The 18256-nt window shown below is 41.4% G+C and overlaps 1 protein-coding gene across 1 annotated transcript; it reads right to left on the reverse strand.

Annotated features, from left to right (window-relative positions):
- Positions 1–1801: 1801 nt before the first annotated feature.
- On the reverse strand, positions 1802–15019 carry LOC307250120 (potassium/sodium hyperpolarization-activated cyclic nucleotide-gated channel 3-like; the record flags this gene model as incomplete). Its single annotated transcript, XM_080027078.1, has 8 exons — positions 1802–3297; positions 3971–4135; positions 5098–5338; positions 5843–5989; positions 7182–7400; positions 8509–8670; positions 9637–10060; positions 14358–15019. The coding sequence occupies 8 exons, from the start codon at positions 15017–15019 to the stop codon at positions 1802–1804; spliced, it is 3516 nt and encodes a 1171-aa protein (XP_079883204.1).
- Between the last annotated feature and the right edge of the window lie 3237 nt (positions 15020–18256).

The raw sequence follows: 18256 nt of genomic DNA on the forward strand, positions 1-18256 counted from the left end.
TGTGTTGACAAGTCAAATTTTAGGCAGATGATAATCCTGGCCAAGTGGCCATTATACATTTTGGAACTGAACAGCATCATGCAGTTCTCAATTTATAATCCGGCTTAAAGACTGAAACTTCCCCAGCGTTTTTATCAGATCTCTTCGTGCCCACACGCTGCTATTTAAAAGAAACCAACAACCAGGGTGAGCCTCATTGACCATATGTTCATTTATTGCATTGAATCCAGTAGCTAAAATAAAATATGCCTAACATACAAAGGTGATGGAATCCTCAGATTTGTTGGTTAAAAAGGCAGAGCAATGAGATATAAATATATAAATATAGATGAATGACCGACACCTCTCCTACACGCACCTTTAAGATGAAAGCACTCAAAGTAACCTCACACTTGATCCGAGCCAATGCCTCTGGCAGGTGGCGTGCTGGTGCGGGGTCGGAGGAGAATAGTAATGAGGGATTGATCCAGCCCATTGGCAGTGGTTGGCCGGTGTGCCCGATAGCATCTCTCTTCCCTCGGGGGAGTCAGGGTCACAACAAAACCTCCAGTTCAGCAACGAGGCAGTTAAAGCCAATGGACAGGATCCTCTGATGGTTTGACCTGTTGACCGGCTATAGCTGCTCACAGGTCCGGAGAGTGAGACAAGTGTCATCTAAACACATGAAACTTTTAACAAATAGAAGGATTGAAGGAGTCTGGTTTCTGAAAGCAGTGAAACACATCTTACTGATAGAGCATAGCATCACAAAGCAGCAAATTGTTCAACAACACATGTCAAATGATCACAATCAAATAATGTAAAATAAGTATGTAAAATATGCAGCAATATGACCCATCGAGGTTTCTTGTCAACCATGTATCCAAGTCACTGCTTTTAGCCCTTTGACTGGTGCAAGAAACATTCAGATCAGTCTTAGTGCATTGCTGCTTTCAGGATGTTTGATTATCCACAATTGCTTTTGTACATCTTAATTCCTTTGTTTTGCTCCAACTGAAAACAACAATCTCACACGTTGACTCAAGTGCTTCACTTCACAGTACTTTTGAATATCCATAGAAAAAACAGCCTCATCCTTAAGTCCAACACAATCAAAAATGAACCCCACATTTACGACTCAGACATGACAAACATTACATTACATTCATTCCTTCAGTTTTTTTGGGATGTGTTCTGATTTGTATGACCCATTTGGGTGTGCAATATTGCTGAAACGCTATCTTGGAAGACATGGCATCATCAAACCATTACAGTAGGTGATCTCTGAAACGAGCAAAGCGCACAGTCTGTCTCTCCTTTAATAACTTGGGGGATAACCTTGCATTCACGCCACACACTCTGTGGTGGGAAAGGATTTAAAAAAGGACAATCATTTTTGGTTTCAATTATAAATGGATACAGTTGTGGACACATTTCAAACTAAAACAAATGTAGCTAAAAGGTTACATAAAATGGACTGGACAATGGGATTTAAACAAATACTTAAAACAATTCACAGAGTGTGGTTATAATACAATATATAGAACCATTGAAATTGTCATGGAGGTGCTATATATACCCATCAATAGGTTTCAGATTTAATTACTATATCCAAAGATGCAATTCTGTAGAAAAAATATCTATAATTATCCATTTGATCCACAATCTATTCCCTCTGATTAAAAATGAAACCGCTGATCCCCAACCCGATTAGAATAACACACCCTCCTACTTCGAAGTGTGACAGAGTGGTGATAAAAACAATGCCGAAAGGGGACAACCTCCCTTTTGTTCAGGCATTTAAGGAGGGTGTGTCTGAATCTCACAAGTTAGAGGGAAGTTTGGACTGTTTGTGTTCGGTCTCTAACATCTTAGAAGGGGATCTAGCACTGGGAGAGGGAACACCAGCGGACTGGCTCTGAGATTCGGGCCCTGAATGTGTCCAACTGACAGGAACAGCTTGACCCGGGAGCGGGCTGTAGGGTTTAGTGGCCGCAGTAGGGGAGGAGAAGGGACCAGATGCCCCTGGTACCCCGTCTGAAGAGCTGCTCTGGTGCGTAGACATGTGAGAGCCTGAGATAGTCTTAATTTCCTGGGTAAAAAGATCCACCTCGGAACCTTCTTTGAGGGTACAGGGCACCCTGGCAGGGCATGAGGTCTGGGGGGCTAGAGGGCTGTGAGAGCCCACGGTGCTGGGGACCTCACTGTGGTAAACAGTCCTTCCTATCATGGGGCTCTGTATGCAGGGACTGTGGACCGGAGGCGTGTAGCAGGGGGAGGCCTCTGCAGAGCCGTACTGGGTCAGAGAAGCTAGGGCAGACTGCTCAGGGAGAACCTGGGGGAAGAAAGCAGACCGGAGACCGGACAGGCTGTGCTGCGCCAAGGAGGATGCGCCCCCAGCTCCCACCGCAAACCTTGGTTGAAGACAGACACTGGAGGACTGCGTGCTGGCTACCAAGGGAAAATGTTGGAAGTTCAGACCGCTGGATGTGCTGGCTGCTCTGTCATGACCGTACCCCATATGCTGTGCGGTGGCGTGAGAACTCTGCTGCAGCTGGCATAGTATGGGGCTGAATGAGCTGGAGATCAGAGGGCTTATGGTGGAGGCAGAGGGGGCTGGGAATCTCCCCGTGAACCTCCCTGGCGCCCCCTGCTGGAGGAAACCTATCGGGTGAGGTGGGGTTTCCATAGCACCGTGGAAGGGCTGGGAGTGGAGTTGTGCAGAGCAAGTGTAGGAGACGGTGGCCTGGCTGATAGGGAAGCCAGAGGCCACGCCGGAGTGCGGCGGGTGGGGCGAGGACTGGTACGAGGGTATAGGGGCCAGGGGCTGCAGGCTGCTGGTAAAGATGTGCTGGGACGTCATGGTGGGTGACACCGGCAGGGTGGATAGATGGTGGGCCCTAACGGACTCCAGTGACGGAGTGACAGGAGAACCCGGCCCTGAATCAAACCTGTTGAACGCCCCAATATGAACTCTCCTTGGATGGCTAGAGGGGTCCTGCAGGGGGCCAGATCCAGGTGCCAGTGGATGGTGGAAGAGGATGTTAGGCAGATGGGCCTGATGGGCTAAGGCCAGAGCCAGCGGGGTGGTGGCAGCAGCAGCCTGGAGCGGGGCCTGAACTAGCGGGGCCCAGATATATGGGATGGGTGACGGGGGACTGGCGGGAGGGATGAGGCTGGTCTGTTTTAGCTGCTTGCCGTGGGCCATGTCACGGTCATGCTGCACTATTCTTTGGATGATCTCTGTCTCTTGGAAGTTGAGTGTGCCAGAACTTTGGTGATGTTGGACTTTATGCTGAAGAACAGAGTTCCTCTTCCCTGTAAAGAAAATACAAATAGGGCCACGCTTTTTGCTACTTTTTCATTAATGAGCACACACTATGCTGTATATTACTAGGACATGTTAATAAAATAATGTCATGTCAATGAAAAGCCCCTCCAACCTTAAAGGTTCAAATACAATAGAGAAAAAAACATGCGTTTATCTGCAACCATTTACAGCAAAATGTCACTGAATCAGTATCAACAAAGTGGGATCCAAAACTTGGTACAGTGAATAAACCTTAAATTTACACACTTTTTTTATTCTACACGCAAAACATTTCCTGTAGATTACAGAAAAAAACGGTTTATGGATCCAGCGTCCCTAATTAACTTGATAAAAACATAGACACATTTATTTTACATATTTAATCTCATTCAATTTGGTTAAAATTTCATTGATTTGTTTGAGCATAATTAATTTTTATTTGACATTGCGTTCATACTCGATACCTAAGTAAAATATAGGGGTACTAAATGCTAACATTTAGGATTGATGATGTCATCAATAATGTGTGAATAATAATGATCTGATTAACTTGATTTAATTTCCTGTGTATTTATTCATTTATTTTGCAATAAAATAAAAACAGTATAGAGAAGCAAATTAACATATAAAACATGTCATTTTCTTCTGTGTTTGGGTTTTATTTTATTACAAAGGACTTACCAATGCGGTCCAGGCGGTCGAGGGCCACAGTCTCAAAGGCCCTCCTCATCATGGGATACTCATCCAGCACCTCATCGAAGTCTTCCACGGACAGAGAGTACAGCCGGCAGTAGTTTTCTGCTCGCACGCTGGCTGTCCTCCTGCCTCGTGTCAGCAGGCAGATCTCTGCAGGCAAGGGAGTTTAAAAAAAAGGTCAGATATCTCTCTAAAACATTCTGAGAATATTTTTTTTAAATGGGTAATGAATGTGATGATTTTCCACTTTTCTAATATAAATTGCGTGATAGGATACAAACACATTTATATCTTTTTGGACCCATTTATGAAAAAGAAAAGCAAAAATAGTATCATTAGTGAGAGACTATAAAACGTGAAAAGACAGAACTCCACAGATGGAGCACTTAATGCAATTTCTGCAGCTTACAGTTTGTCCTGACCTCATCTGTCGTGCCAGATCAGAAAAATAAAATAATGCCCCATTTAAAAAAGAAGATAAGTAGACATATTTTTCAGGACAGACATATTGAGGATATGCGAACACACACACAAACTAAATTCTCTCTCTCTCTTTTTGTGTCCTATTATTTATTTTGTCTGTTCACTCCTTTTGCCCTCAATTCTCATTTTCACATCTGTGTGTGTTTTCAGCTGTGCTGACTTTTTAAAAAGGCAAAATATATATTGTTTACCACTCTTGTGTATTAAAGAATGCTTAGGTGGTCAGATCACATCACTTCAAGTACAAAAAGAAAGTAAAATAAATTGCTTATGTCTATGTGTTTCTGGTTAAAATTCGATGATGACATTTCGGACACTGATAATGGCAGGTTGAATCAGGTTGAAATATTGGATTCCAGATTTGATATATGTTGTTAACAAAAGGGGAAAAAAACACAGATGGAATCAAAGATCACAAAGCTTTGCTCCTCTTAGTCCTGCGCCCTTTTAAGGAGATGATGTGGACAAGCTGTAATAGTCAGGGAAGTTAATCTGCTGAGTGCCAGAGCAAAATAAATCAAAACAAATCATACTATCGCCACTCCTTCACATACATTCAAACTGACTCGGTGCCAGCGACAGGGTCTATTAGCATGCAGTACATGCAGCAGGCTGGGTGCAGACATTACCTCCAAAATAAGAGCCATCAGACAGCTTGGTGTCTTTGCTGTTCTTGGTCAGGACACTGACAACACCGTGCTGGATGAAGTACATCTTGATGCCGATGGATCCCTCTCTGATGATGAAGTCGGTCGGCTGGAAGACTTCAAAGTGCAGTTTTGTCAACATGGAGGTGACAAAGTTTGGATCAGCGTTCGCGAACATAGGCATGGAGGCCACCAGTTTACGACAGTTAAAGTTGATGATCTCCTGCAAAGGAAATACACAAATGTAGCATTACTAAATGTGTTCATACATTTAAATACTTATAAAAGCAGGCAGGTTATCAGTTTAGTGCTCTGTTAACGAGGTTCTCCCTCCTCATACATTCTCAAGCCATTACTAATCAGATTACATGACTGTGAACATTAATGTGCCGCTAAGAGAGCCCTATTAGATTATACAAATAATTAACGGTAAACCATTTAGAACGAGAATATTCACTCCATTAATTCACATATTTGACGCAGAAGAACACAAAAATTAATAAATAAAATAGATTTTGCAATTACACCTCTAGCACCTTTAGCAGTCATAAATACAAATTTTGTAAATGGTTTATAAGACAGCAAGCAGATATGCAGGTGTTTGGAAGTGGTTAATAAGTATTTTACAGTTCAGCATTTTTTTAATAATCATCATCAATAATCATCATCAGCAACAACAACAACAACAACAACAACAACAACAACAACAAGGTTAAGGAATTCTGACCTCTCGCAGCGGCTCATTCAGCTCCTCCAAAATGCTTTCTTCATCAAACATCTTGCCCTGATAGCGGTGTTCGTAGTAGTCGTGGATCCTCTGACGCATTTCGGTAGGGAGCTTATGGAAGGACATGTACTGTTCTACCTGCTTGTACTGTAAAAGAAAACAAAAAACAGGTCAAAACATTAAAAAAATATATATAAAAATAATAAAACTCAAGGGAAACAACAACCACAGAAGATAACTGTTAACTGTTCATACAGCAATTTAACTGCATTTGTGTCGAAATGCAAAGTCATGTCAAAATGAATATATTAAACTGATTGATGTGTTGGCTCGGAGGTGGTCTATAATGCGTCTCATTATGTTAACAGTCAACTGTCAGGCCATCTGTGAAAACCTGAGCACAGGGCAACGCTGTGCCTGTGTCCATCCCATCTGACAAATACGGCATTGCTACGCAGGCTGCAGCTAATAACATTAACTACCGTGTCCTTCAGCCGTGTCTACCAGCACAGCACATACGAGTGGAGTAAGTCACCTCTCTACAATGCCGCTCTTGTTTCTGTGTGAAAAAAATCCACAACAGCAGCTTAAACGTCTTCCACCGTTCACTCATGTTATTCTCCTTTTCATCTACTTATGGTATCCCTCTGTGGGGGATTTCTCTCTCGCCTTTTTTAGATTTATGACAGGTGGGAAAAAAGTCTTTATAACGGTCCTCTTTATAACGGTCCTGGATTAAATACTTATCGTTGCTTATCATCATCATGATTTAAACTGCATTTCAATTACTTTTGGAATATGCATTCAGATCCTTTACTATAATAAAAAAGACAATACCACAATTCGCAAAAGTATCTACACATAAGTAAAGTTACATAGAAGTAAAAGTCCTGCATTCAAAATACTATCGGCTAATTGCAATTAGATAATTAAAAGTAAAAGTACACATTATGCCTGTGAGTGTTATATTATTACATATCATATGGTTGGAATAATAATACTGATGCATTAAGGTGTAAGTAGCATTTTAGTGTCAAGGTTTTAGTGTTGTCAAGATTATTATCACTCATTTATACTGTTGGGTAATTAAACAATAAATATAACAATACATTATATTAACTTAACTGATTTCATGTTTTGTATATACAATCTTAAATCTGAAAAACAACTACAGTTATATTGTTGTTATAAAAGTATAAAGTTGCATAAATTGTGAATACTCCAGTAGAAGTACCTCAAATTAGTTTAAATTAACTAAGGCCTACTTACTTTCCAGCACTGATTTCAATTCTCCTTCCCCTAAAGAAAGTTGATTGACAAATAGACAACACACTCCCACCTTTTCTTGGTACTGCCTCCTGGAGGAGTCTAGAGACTGAATGAGTGCAGTTGCATGCCCCACAAACATGGCAAAGCAGGTAGCGCCCACGATCATGCTGAGTATGGTGAGCCACACGTCTGCCATGCCGATAGGGGGATACAGGCCGTACCCGATGCACAACATGTGACTCATGGCTTTGAACAGGGCGTAGGAGTACTGCTGACCCCACGTGTCATTCTGTAAGGGACGAAGGGGGAGGAAAGATGAAAGTTTAGCAATATCCACAACGTTAATGATGCAAGATGTGTGAGGGACCCTATTCAGCATCTGACATCAAGACCACAGGTGGAGATCCCTGTTTCCAGGTCTGTTGGCTTAGAAATATCTTGCTGAAGGGGTTCAGACTGTCATAAAAACATCACCTTATAACATGATAGCTGACTTATGCACTTGCAATATTTTCCTGATTGAAGTAAGTCTATTTTATTTACAGTATGCCTATAAACATATTCTGAACTTAAACCAATAATTACTAATACGTTTCTATAAATACGTAAATATGATATGGGTTGCAACTAACCATTATTTTAATTATAGGTCTGCTGATATATTCTCACCTACTTGATCAAATTGTTTGGTCAATAAAATGTCTGTTTATAATTCCCCAAAAAAAACAAGGTCATGAATTCAAATTTTTTGTTTGTTTTTTGTTCAACACTACAAAAATAATGCTATGATATTTAGTCTACTATCAAATGTGACAAAGAAAAGAAAATGTGGCTGAAACAGGGAATGTTTGGCAGTTTCACTTATTAAAGAATAAATAGTTGCCATTAGTTGTCAATCGAGTAATAGATCAATGAAAATGTTGCAGATCTAAAAACAAGCCCATAAAAACAAAATAAAAAACAAAAGCGTTTCTCTAAAAGATTAAATAACCATTATTATCAATTGTTTAATAAATTCAACAGTAAATATCTGCTTCATTAGGACTGTGTAGGAGAGCTTTGATCTGATTTGATTGAGATTAACCAAACAACCTCACCAACTGTCATCCGATTTGGATACAAATGGGGCTAAACCCTGACAGGTGAACAGGATGTGATAACACCTTTTGGCAGCTGACACTCACCCACTTCAAACCAGTGAAAACAGAACAGACAAAATCTCTTGTGTGAAATAAACAAAAATTTTCTGACTTTTGCACAAAATGTTCTGTCCGTTCAGGACCCTATCGTTATAATAAGAAGATTATTGAGAGAGAAAAAAAAAGAAAAAAAGGATTTGAGGGCCTCTAAAAAGGAACACATTTGGATGGTGTCTGACTCCTAAATAATCCGCTTACCACCATCTTGTTTCTAGTAACCCAACAGTCAGAAGGGAAGTCTTGCAGCATGGGTACCAGGAACTGCAGACAGCCATCCCAGTGACACAGCAGCAGCATCATAGCGATCAAGTTCATGATACGCACCATGGCACTGGCCAGGTCATACGTCATATGGAAAACCTGGGACACAGATTATCAGCATTAATGGAAGAGAGAGACAATGAAACATACATCTCTCAGTGAATAATGTAAATCCGTAACATTGAAAATCTCTGTCATGCAAGCAGAGGATTTGAACTATACAGCAGTAGGTACTGTGAGGGCCGATGGCTACAGTGGTCCCATACCAGTCCACACTGATCTTAATCTTCTATAGGCCACCAGAGGCTGTTTCAGTGTTACATAATCATTTGCAAGCATTAATGGGCTATGGGCAGCGCAGCCTCAGTTAGAATTATAAGAATAGGATAATGCAAAAAATATGTGTTTAGTAAGTTGATTGTGTGTGTGTGTGTGTGTGTGTGTGTGTGTGTGTGTGTGTGTGTGTGTGTGTGTGTGTGTGTGTGTGTGTGTGTGTGTGTGTGTGTGTGTGTGTGTGTGTGTGTGTGTGTGTGTGTGTGTGTTCTTTTCTCTGAAAACTGTGAGAAATACTGATCACAAATTGGCAGAGCAAGGTGGGGTTCTTCAAGGAACTTCTAGCTGCCCCTTTGGACAAAAGTGCTAGTCTTTTTACAATGCCAGAGCCAAAGCAAAGTGAGCAAAATTACTTTGACTTAGCCACTGTTCATAAAGAATGGAAATTCCGGTCTGCCTGACATTAATCGCTTTGTCTAAGTTCCATGAAAATCAGACCTGTCAAAGGCATTAATGACACCTATATAAAAAAAGCACTGTTTTCTCTGATGGTCTCGTCTGCTGTCACAGGTCAATTATACTTTTTTACTATTTCATAAACATTTAAAAAGTTCCCCATAGGAGGTTCAAACAACTTGTTTTATACAACCTGAAGTTCAAAACCCAAAGATATTCAATTTACACTCGTAAAAGACTTGAACTATGATAGCAATTGGCAAATATTTGACAAACTGTTACACCTGTATTAGCTAGTGTAAGTTCCTAAATAAAGATCAAAAGATCAGGATATACCTCTTCCCACTGGTGGATGTAGCGAATGAGTCTGGAGAGGCGTAGCAACCGCAGAAGACTGAGGATCTTGGTGAAGCGGACGATCCTCAGGGCTCGGGCTGTCTTGTAGAACTCAGAGTCGATGCGCGTCTCCACGATGAGGAAGATGTAGTCCACGGGTATGGACGAGATGAAATCCACCACGAACCAGGTCTTCAGGTACTTGACCTTGATCTGATGCGGGTTCAGGATGATCTCCGTGTTGTCCTCCCTGACGATGCCCGTGCGAAAGTTGAGGACCAAGTCCATAAGGAAGAAGGTGTCCGAGACCACGTTGAAGACGATCCAGGGCGGCGTGTGCTCATCCTTGAAGAAGGTGATGCCCACAGGGATGATGATGAGGTTTCCCACCATCAGAAGCAGCATTGTCAGATCCCAGTAGAACCTGAAATGCATGGCCACACACATTAGAATGAATCTTCAGAGGCCTCTCTCATACCTTTGACAGAACCACTTATATCATGTCAGGAACTCTCATATTCTCTAGTTATTTGCAGTGCCTACATAGTGCACATATTGTAGTTCTTGTATTACTATTGTTAGATTTGTATTGTTATGCTATTACTTGTTAGCCTGGCTCCGCCCGCCCGCCTACTTCCGGCCAAATTTTATTTTCCCTTCAGTAGTCAGTCTGGGTGCACAGCCCATTTCCCAGTTTTGCCGGAGATTCGACAGCCGGTCCAATCAGCGAACAGAGCGAGTGGCTGAGAACGATGACGTCGAAGTCGCGCTCCAGTTTCAGTTGCGGCCAGAAGCCGGCTCATGACACACGTGACGACCAAACGTTATGCGATTGGTTGGCTAATCCAGAGTGGCACTGGGCAGATCCAATAGTTTTAAACTTTAACAGACACCCGCCTCCATGAGTGAACGTTTGCCAATTACAGCACTGCCAGACCTTCTGTACAAATGAAATGAAGTACGATGGTCTGGTAGCACCAGGCTAATAACTTGTACTATTAAGCACATATTCTTTACACTTATGTCTGCTATACATATGTTTCTATTCTAAATGGGAGCGACTGTAACACACCGAATTTCCCCGGGGTATCAATAAATTATCTCTGATTGTGAACTGAGTTTTTTGTATTTTGGGGACACTTATTTTGCCTTGACAGTTGTATGGTGGCAGAAAATAAGGGAGGGGAAAATAGGTAATGAAGTGGAACAATGGAATTTGGTCTGCTTTCTTTAAAACAGTAGAAGAAATCTGAGGATCTTCGTTTCACAATGATGACTTTTAAAGCCAGAGTCTGAGTGTATCTGTGCATACTTAATATGTGCTGCACATCCAAAGAAATGATATACTAGTATACAAAAGGTTTCAAATCTCTGTGTGACCTGCAGTCTCACACTAACTCAAAATGCAATAGATTTATCTTCAGATGAGTAGAGACATGCAAACAAAAAAGCTTGGGCATAAACACTGAAGCAAGAAATGTGATGATTCTTGAAAACAATGATGGTTCCCTGATTCAGTTCAATACTGGGCTTCTGGCCACAGAGGACATAGGAAAATGGGTTATTGGAATTCATCTGAATAGCTCATCATGAGGAAATATTGATTTTCACAACTAACTAAATCTAAAGTGTCAGCCGCAGAGTGGCTCAATTGCATCTATATTGGCTTAAATAAGGGGCTGCTTTTAGTTTTTGTTGTCACCAAATAGCATTTTTATTTTATTTAACTAAAAAAATGCATTGCTTAATTTATACATCTTACAGCTATAAGCTTAATATTAAAGAGTGATGCTTTTCGACACTATAAGTAGTCGTTACAGTTGCTGTTTAATGTTGTGACATTAGATATTGGCAGTTATCTGATGTCTTTATTCCCTTGATTTTGCAGTACAAAGGCCAGCTGAGATATGGAGAGTATTTGTTGACCAATTCCCAATTAGTCGTGAGTGTCTTTCTTGTGTGAGACAAGAAAGCATACATGCATGTGATTGCATGTCCAACCCATTTCAGAGTCCTAATTAAACACTGATCGATCCAAAAAGGAGCCTGCCAGACATGCAGGTCCAGCAAAAACTGAGCGGAAATGAGGGGGGCAGACCTACGAGGGTGCATGTATTACAACACATCAGGGCACTCTGTGCATGAGAAGTAATCAGATGAAGTGCAACGTTTTCAAAAGCAATTATTGGAAACCTCACTTTCTTGCCAACAGGTACAATTCAATACTTAAATTCAAGATTTACAGAGAGAAACTTTGGCTTTCACTAAATGTGAGTAATAAATGAAGGTGATGATGTCTATAACTGGTGCACGTTGCAAACAACATCCATTAAGAAACAGCTGAGAGCCAGAGGCAGCCTACCATGGTTCCTGACCATGTGATATTGTATGGGCTCAGAAGAAGCTCCAGGAAAGAGGAGACCTGAGTGTTAAGGCCCAGGGTATATCACGACCAACAAACTCAGATTTCGACAAAGCTTGACTTCGATTAGATACTCGCACAAAACCATTATAGAAGAACAGCACAAAAAAAAGGGAACGAGTGAGGGCAGGGATGGCCATTTGTTCTAATCAGCTTTCTGTTCTCTGCCAAACAAATTTGCATTCCTCTCTTCATCTGCCTGTTGTTTCTGCAGTGACACACTGGTCCTAATTGCACTTCCCCTCTCTAGCTAAATCCACTGTTATCTCCTGGGAATCCATGTCATCTCCAGAAGTCAGCTCCCATCAGCCAGATGTTGAGTAGTTAGCATTACTGCTCTGCACACGTCACTGTGCTGCAGAACACTGGAACAGCTGGACCCAAAAAAAAAGGTCTGCAGGGGACAGTACATTACCGGCGTGCACTGAAACCATACTGCTTGCTCTTCGGCTGACTCTGCATGCAGCATTACGCCCACAAAGATAAAAAAAAAAGACTTGCTGATGTAATCTGGTGTTACCGTCCAACATAAAAGCTGACGTTTATGGGGTCTCAGGACCTCCACCGTCCAGAATGGAATCTTACACTATTTGGGTCAGAGTGCAACTATGTTAAAGTGCATGAGAGCACAAAGAGAGGGGAGTTACAAGCAAAGTGAACACAAAAAGGCTTAAAATGGTGAAAGGAGCTTAGATCAATCAGGACAGCTGAAAAAGGGATCACATTTGTACTAGAGATACTTATCTCTTGCTGCCAGGGCGCAGCTGAAGCACAACAGCCTGCATGCAGCTCAGTGGCTTAACACACACCTGTACAGTGGCTCAGGCCCACCAGCAATCATATTAACCATATTTACGCAGCGTGACAGTTTAGTACGTCCGCTGCTGTAACCACAGAAAGCTTTAATAAAAGAATGCAGTTGCTTGTGGTCTATATGACTCCTATATGGAACAACATAAGATACATGGGCTGATGAACAGTGGTCATGGAAACATGCAGAATGTCCGCTGTCATCTGTTGCAGATATCAGGGAGCGAGGTGGGCTGTTTGCAAGCTTTAGATTGGATTCAACTGTGTTTCATAAGCCAAAACATAGTATTGAGGGTACAAAGGTTTAAAATGCTGTAAAAATGGCATGTGCAAGGTTAAGTGTTCACCTTAAGATGCCCAAATCCTTCTCAAAGTGTAAGCCAAACTGAGGACAAAGTTTTGACACCTTATTCCTCATACACAGACTAAACAGCTGCGTGTCCCGATTCCTCACATCACTTTCATTTCAATTTATCTTCCTATGTGTGGGCGTGCGTGTTTTGTTTAGTATCCCCCTCCCTGTCCACACCATCTCTGCTCCATTAGACTAATTGTACTGTAATAATCTCCACTGATGTGTGCTTCTAATATCTTGAATGGTCATGTTACCCTATTTTGATTACCCCATTTCCAAGCCCCGGCTGCACTCTCTGTAATCCACTGCCCTGGTTAAATGATAAAAAAAAGTGTAATTCAGATGAGTGGAAAAAAACTGTGGCGAGACCAATCGGTGTACAACTGCCCAGTGAAAATATGATGACAGCGAGCCTCAAGGTTAAATGTCATGACAATCCCATGATGGCGGTGATGAACCGAGCGTTGGTTTATATGCAGGATGCAAACAAAAATATGGAACGTGCACGCACTGTATGCATGGCACAGCATGGCTGGTAAATTAGGGAATTACAGGTTGGATTAGTTTGGTGCACAAAATGTAATTTATAGATTGAGAAACATGTACAAAAAATTGGTTGGTTAGATTATACAATTTGATTGCCTATGAAACCACAGGTACACATCAGTTCTCTAGGCCGAACAAAAGAGGGACTATCTTATAGATATGATAGGCTATAATTTGTGTCTGTGTGTAAAAAGATTTTGTCTGCCAGCCAACTCCTTTTGGATACATCACATCTTTACCTTAATGGCCTGACCATGAGCGGTTAAGTCTTAAGAAATAATTTCAGAAATTAAGCCATTTATCTATTCAAGGAGTTGATGGATTACCAAGGCACATTCATATTATGATAAACCTATTCTATTCATGCTGATGTGCCTGATCATCACGATTATCATAATATTAAAACAGTGATATGAGAAAAAAAATTATTCCTGGTAAATGGGGATTTGTGTTGGTTTTAAGATATTTTGTTGATGGTGGGATGAGGTTATTCTAAAATGATCCTCAAGCCTAACATGTGTGACAGGATCACACTTTTTTCTTTGCAAGATCACTGCTTTTGAGAAAGGTTTCCTTCACACAAATTACCTAAAATCACTGTACGGGTGGATTATCCAGAAGCCAGCAGACTTTACTCGTTCCCGCTCGTGCTCCACGGCCCTCTCACTCCCCAACATCCGCAGGGAGAACTTGTTGACTCCAGGTTGGAGCATCGCTCCAAACTGCCGGTGCATGAAGCCGGCTTGGTACAGCCGCTCGTCCTCAGGTACTATGATTTGCTCAGTGCCCTCCAACTTGATGAAACTTGTCTGGTCAAACACAGACGCTTGCCCGGTCGCGCCACTCAGCCCACCCATTTCTCGCTGCTGGGCCCCGCGGCTGGGCTCACCGGGGAAACTCTCGCTGACACCGGAATCAGCCTCGGGGATGAGGCGCCGCTGCTCCGCTGGATCTGTCCCGGGAGGATGCCGCCCGGTGATGGAGGAGATGCTGCTGCCCCTGAATAGGCGACAGTCCCCATTCAAGTTGGTCTTCCCAAAAACGTCCCTATCCAAGTTTTCGTCCCTGGCCTCCTCAATGCTCTTGTAACTGCTTGCAGGAGACGGGGGGGACAAATGTTTTAGTCGAATACTTTTCCTCTTGGTGTCCTTGTCGCCGTTGTCTCCTTCGTCAATCACGAAGGGTTTTTGCCCAATGTTTTGCGGCAGGCTGTATAGCCGTTTGCGCATGGAAGACTGAAACCTTTCCATTTCGAAGAAGGAGAAGATATGTGTTTTCTTAAGAATAGCCCGTGGAAACAGAGGGATGAATCATGAATCTCACACACTTGGGGTGCCACTGGAGGCAAAACAGTGACGGCGCATCCGCAGGACAGGTTGTATCTTATTTGACACTTGGGACGTGCCTCTCTCCCCCCGGTTCAAACATTGAGCTGCGTCAACAATACGTGGCCACCTCTCTATCCGACAGTCATGTAAAAGCGGTAAATGGTAAAAGCATGTAAATCCAGGTAACCCCACAGCGTGCAGACGAGAGCGCATCAGGATGCTGCATGCTGAGCGTCGGACGTGCCGGAGTGGGAGAATGCTGCCGCTGAGCCGCTCAATGACAAAGCATGATCTCCACCTCCCCAAAATATCCGAGCGCTCCGTCAGTGCAAGGTGGTGACACACATGCACGCAGCTGGCTGCAGCTGCAATTCAAAGAGCGTTGACATCACTGATCCATCAGCCAGCTCCCGCTTTCTAATAACGTGAATATTGATGGAGTTAATCTATCGGGATGGCACACGCGCTCACCCCGCCCCGCCAGGACAAGTGGAGAGGATGAAACAAGGATACGATCCAGCGTGGGAGTTGATAGTAAACTATAGAGCTATACGGGATGACAGAGAATCTGATGTTTATGCATCTAGTTAAATGTGTTGACGGGCCTGAAGAAAAAACAATCCAATAGGTTATTTTGCGAGGATGTTATGTCGGAGACTTAAATAGAAAACTCTGACAACACGTCGTATACTGTATCTGCATCCCAATTGACTCTATGGGAATGCATATTGTTTATAAGTTTTATTAAAAGTTGTTTTTCATACAAACCGTCAAATAAACATAACAAACGTGTTGTCACAATAGACTAGTAACAGAAATGTAGTTTATGTTTGCTGTAAACTGCTGTTTAGTGTTTATTTTTTCATCCTCATTTGAGTTGCAAAAAAAATTTAATAAAAACTTTCCTTCTTGATGTGCAATGACAGCTCATAATACAGCTTTACAGTATGTGGTCCTCTAGAGATATGAGTTTTAGAGAATAAGTGTAGCAAATTCTACGAATCACATATTAGTGCATTAAGAACTGGTCAAAAATACACCAGTTCACTCACTTAATCTGCTAAATAGATTTTAAACCGGATTATGGGAAAACCAATGAAAATGTTGTATTTATTTTATTATTTTGTATATCTAAGGCAACATATGGCCAACCTGCAGTAGAGAATGTTCTCATATGCTAAAGGGGGGCTGAAATATCTCAACTGAACAGAGGAAACAATTGTTTCCAATTCTACATCCCTAAATATTCGCTGATCAACTCTTGAACCTACATCTTGAGTCTTACTGCTGTTCGTTGTGTGCATCTCTTCCAATCAGTAATCTGTGTACAGAGTCTGACACAATCCGTGTCTCAGCAACAGCACCTCCAGTTCAGAGTCTTCCCATCCTCAACTGCCCAGATTTCACAGACGGGGCTTTATTTTAGAACAATCCAGTCACGACTTTCCGTTAGGTTTGCGTCCAGCGAAATCTTGAAGGTTGAGCTCTCCATTCTTGTTACTTGTAACTGTACGTGGATTTGGAATAATTTAAGAAAGAGTAAATAACCTCACATTTAAGTTCCAAGAATTTTTGCACCAACGGTTTGACCAAACTTGTTCTTTTTCAAGGCAAGTCATGAATAAGACACACCATAAAGACTATATATCTTTTGGAGGGCATCTCAAAAAGGTTCAGATATCTTTAAACCCCATCTTATGGTAAGAAAATACATTGTTTCTATTGTTGAGTGTTGCCTTCACCTCTTCAGTATGTCATTGCCACGACCAGGATATAGTCTTTTGAGGGCATTCAGCAATTATGGTGCATTTTTAACTATTTGACATCCAGGGAAACTCCTTATGAAATGTAACACATGTCTCAATACGACTACATTCACCTAAATATAAAGTATGACTAACTGTGAAACTTTAAGTTTGATACCATACAAACTGGATGCTACTGATTCATTTCCACTGCAGCCAAGGGAAATCACATCCTCCCCTCCTATTCATATGCTTTGTTTTCACATAATATCCATTTTATTATGTACACCTAAGACAAACCCAGTGTAATTAAAATTTGGCAGGTTCCGGTTCTCAGGTGGATCTGGATCTAAATTTTGGAGGCTGTATTTTGTGCTGCTTTAGAACATTAATGCAATATAATGTACCAATAGATGTTTCTAAGATTTTCCACATATTAAATGTGATGTGTTTAGCTAAGTTAAGCTACCTCATAACATGCAACCAATTTTTGTTCCACATGTTTTGTTAAATCAATTTTTTGTGAACTATATGTTATTTTCAGGTGCGTAATTTTCTTACTGTCCTGTACTACACGTGTGTAAGGATTTTAACACCCATGATATTTATTCACCAAAATATCAAATGGGAAAATATGCAAATGATGCAGCATCAGAAAAAAAATGAATAGGTTGTAAAACATATCTGGAGAGAATCTTTTAAAGCAACCAAGTTCTGGTCACTGGTCATTTACAACACAATAATGGTTGTTCAGGTAAAACTTGACAAAATTACATTGTGGAAGGTCCAAACAGATTAAAAAAGAGTAAAAGACCCTTCTAAAAAGGTATGAAAACACATTTATAGTTAATCACTTTACAGCCAATGATAGTTATGGAAACGTTGCCGAAAGCCAAACAATGGGTCCCGGCCACTGGCTATACCAACCAGCAGTCATGTATTGTAATGTTTTGAGCGTGCTGCCCACTACTGTTTGACAATAAAGCAGGAGAAAAAAAAACCTTCAGCAGCTAGTTTTTGATGTAGGCTGTGGTGCTGGTGAATTGTATTATTATTATGTTGTTACCGTGAGGTGTCTTATATTCAGTGCCCTTATCATTTATACAACAGGGTCGGATCATTTATATATAAATGTGCGTAAGCTTAACCCCAAACGTCTTGAAAAAAAGTCATGACCTCTTGTAGATATACAGAATTTATTTTCACCTCAACCTATCAATCATGGTTACCAGAAAGACAACTTCAACCCGTTTTCACCACCTGATGCTTGAAATGTCACATTTTACATATTTTCACATCAAACCTAACATAAACAATATTGGAAAGAATGGGCAGAGTAAAATACATTTGGTAAAATACATTTGGTGGGCTTTATACATTTGGTGGGCTTTACACTTCTAAAATTGAATGGATT

This window comes from Ammodytes marinus (assembly GCF_949987685.1).
Source record: "Ammodytes marinus genome assembly, chromosome: 5".
NCBI classification, from domain to species: Eukaryota; Metazoa; Chordata; class Actinopteri; order Uranoscopiformes; family Ammodytidae; genus Ammodytes; species Ammodytes marinus.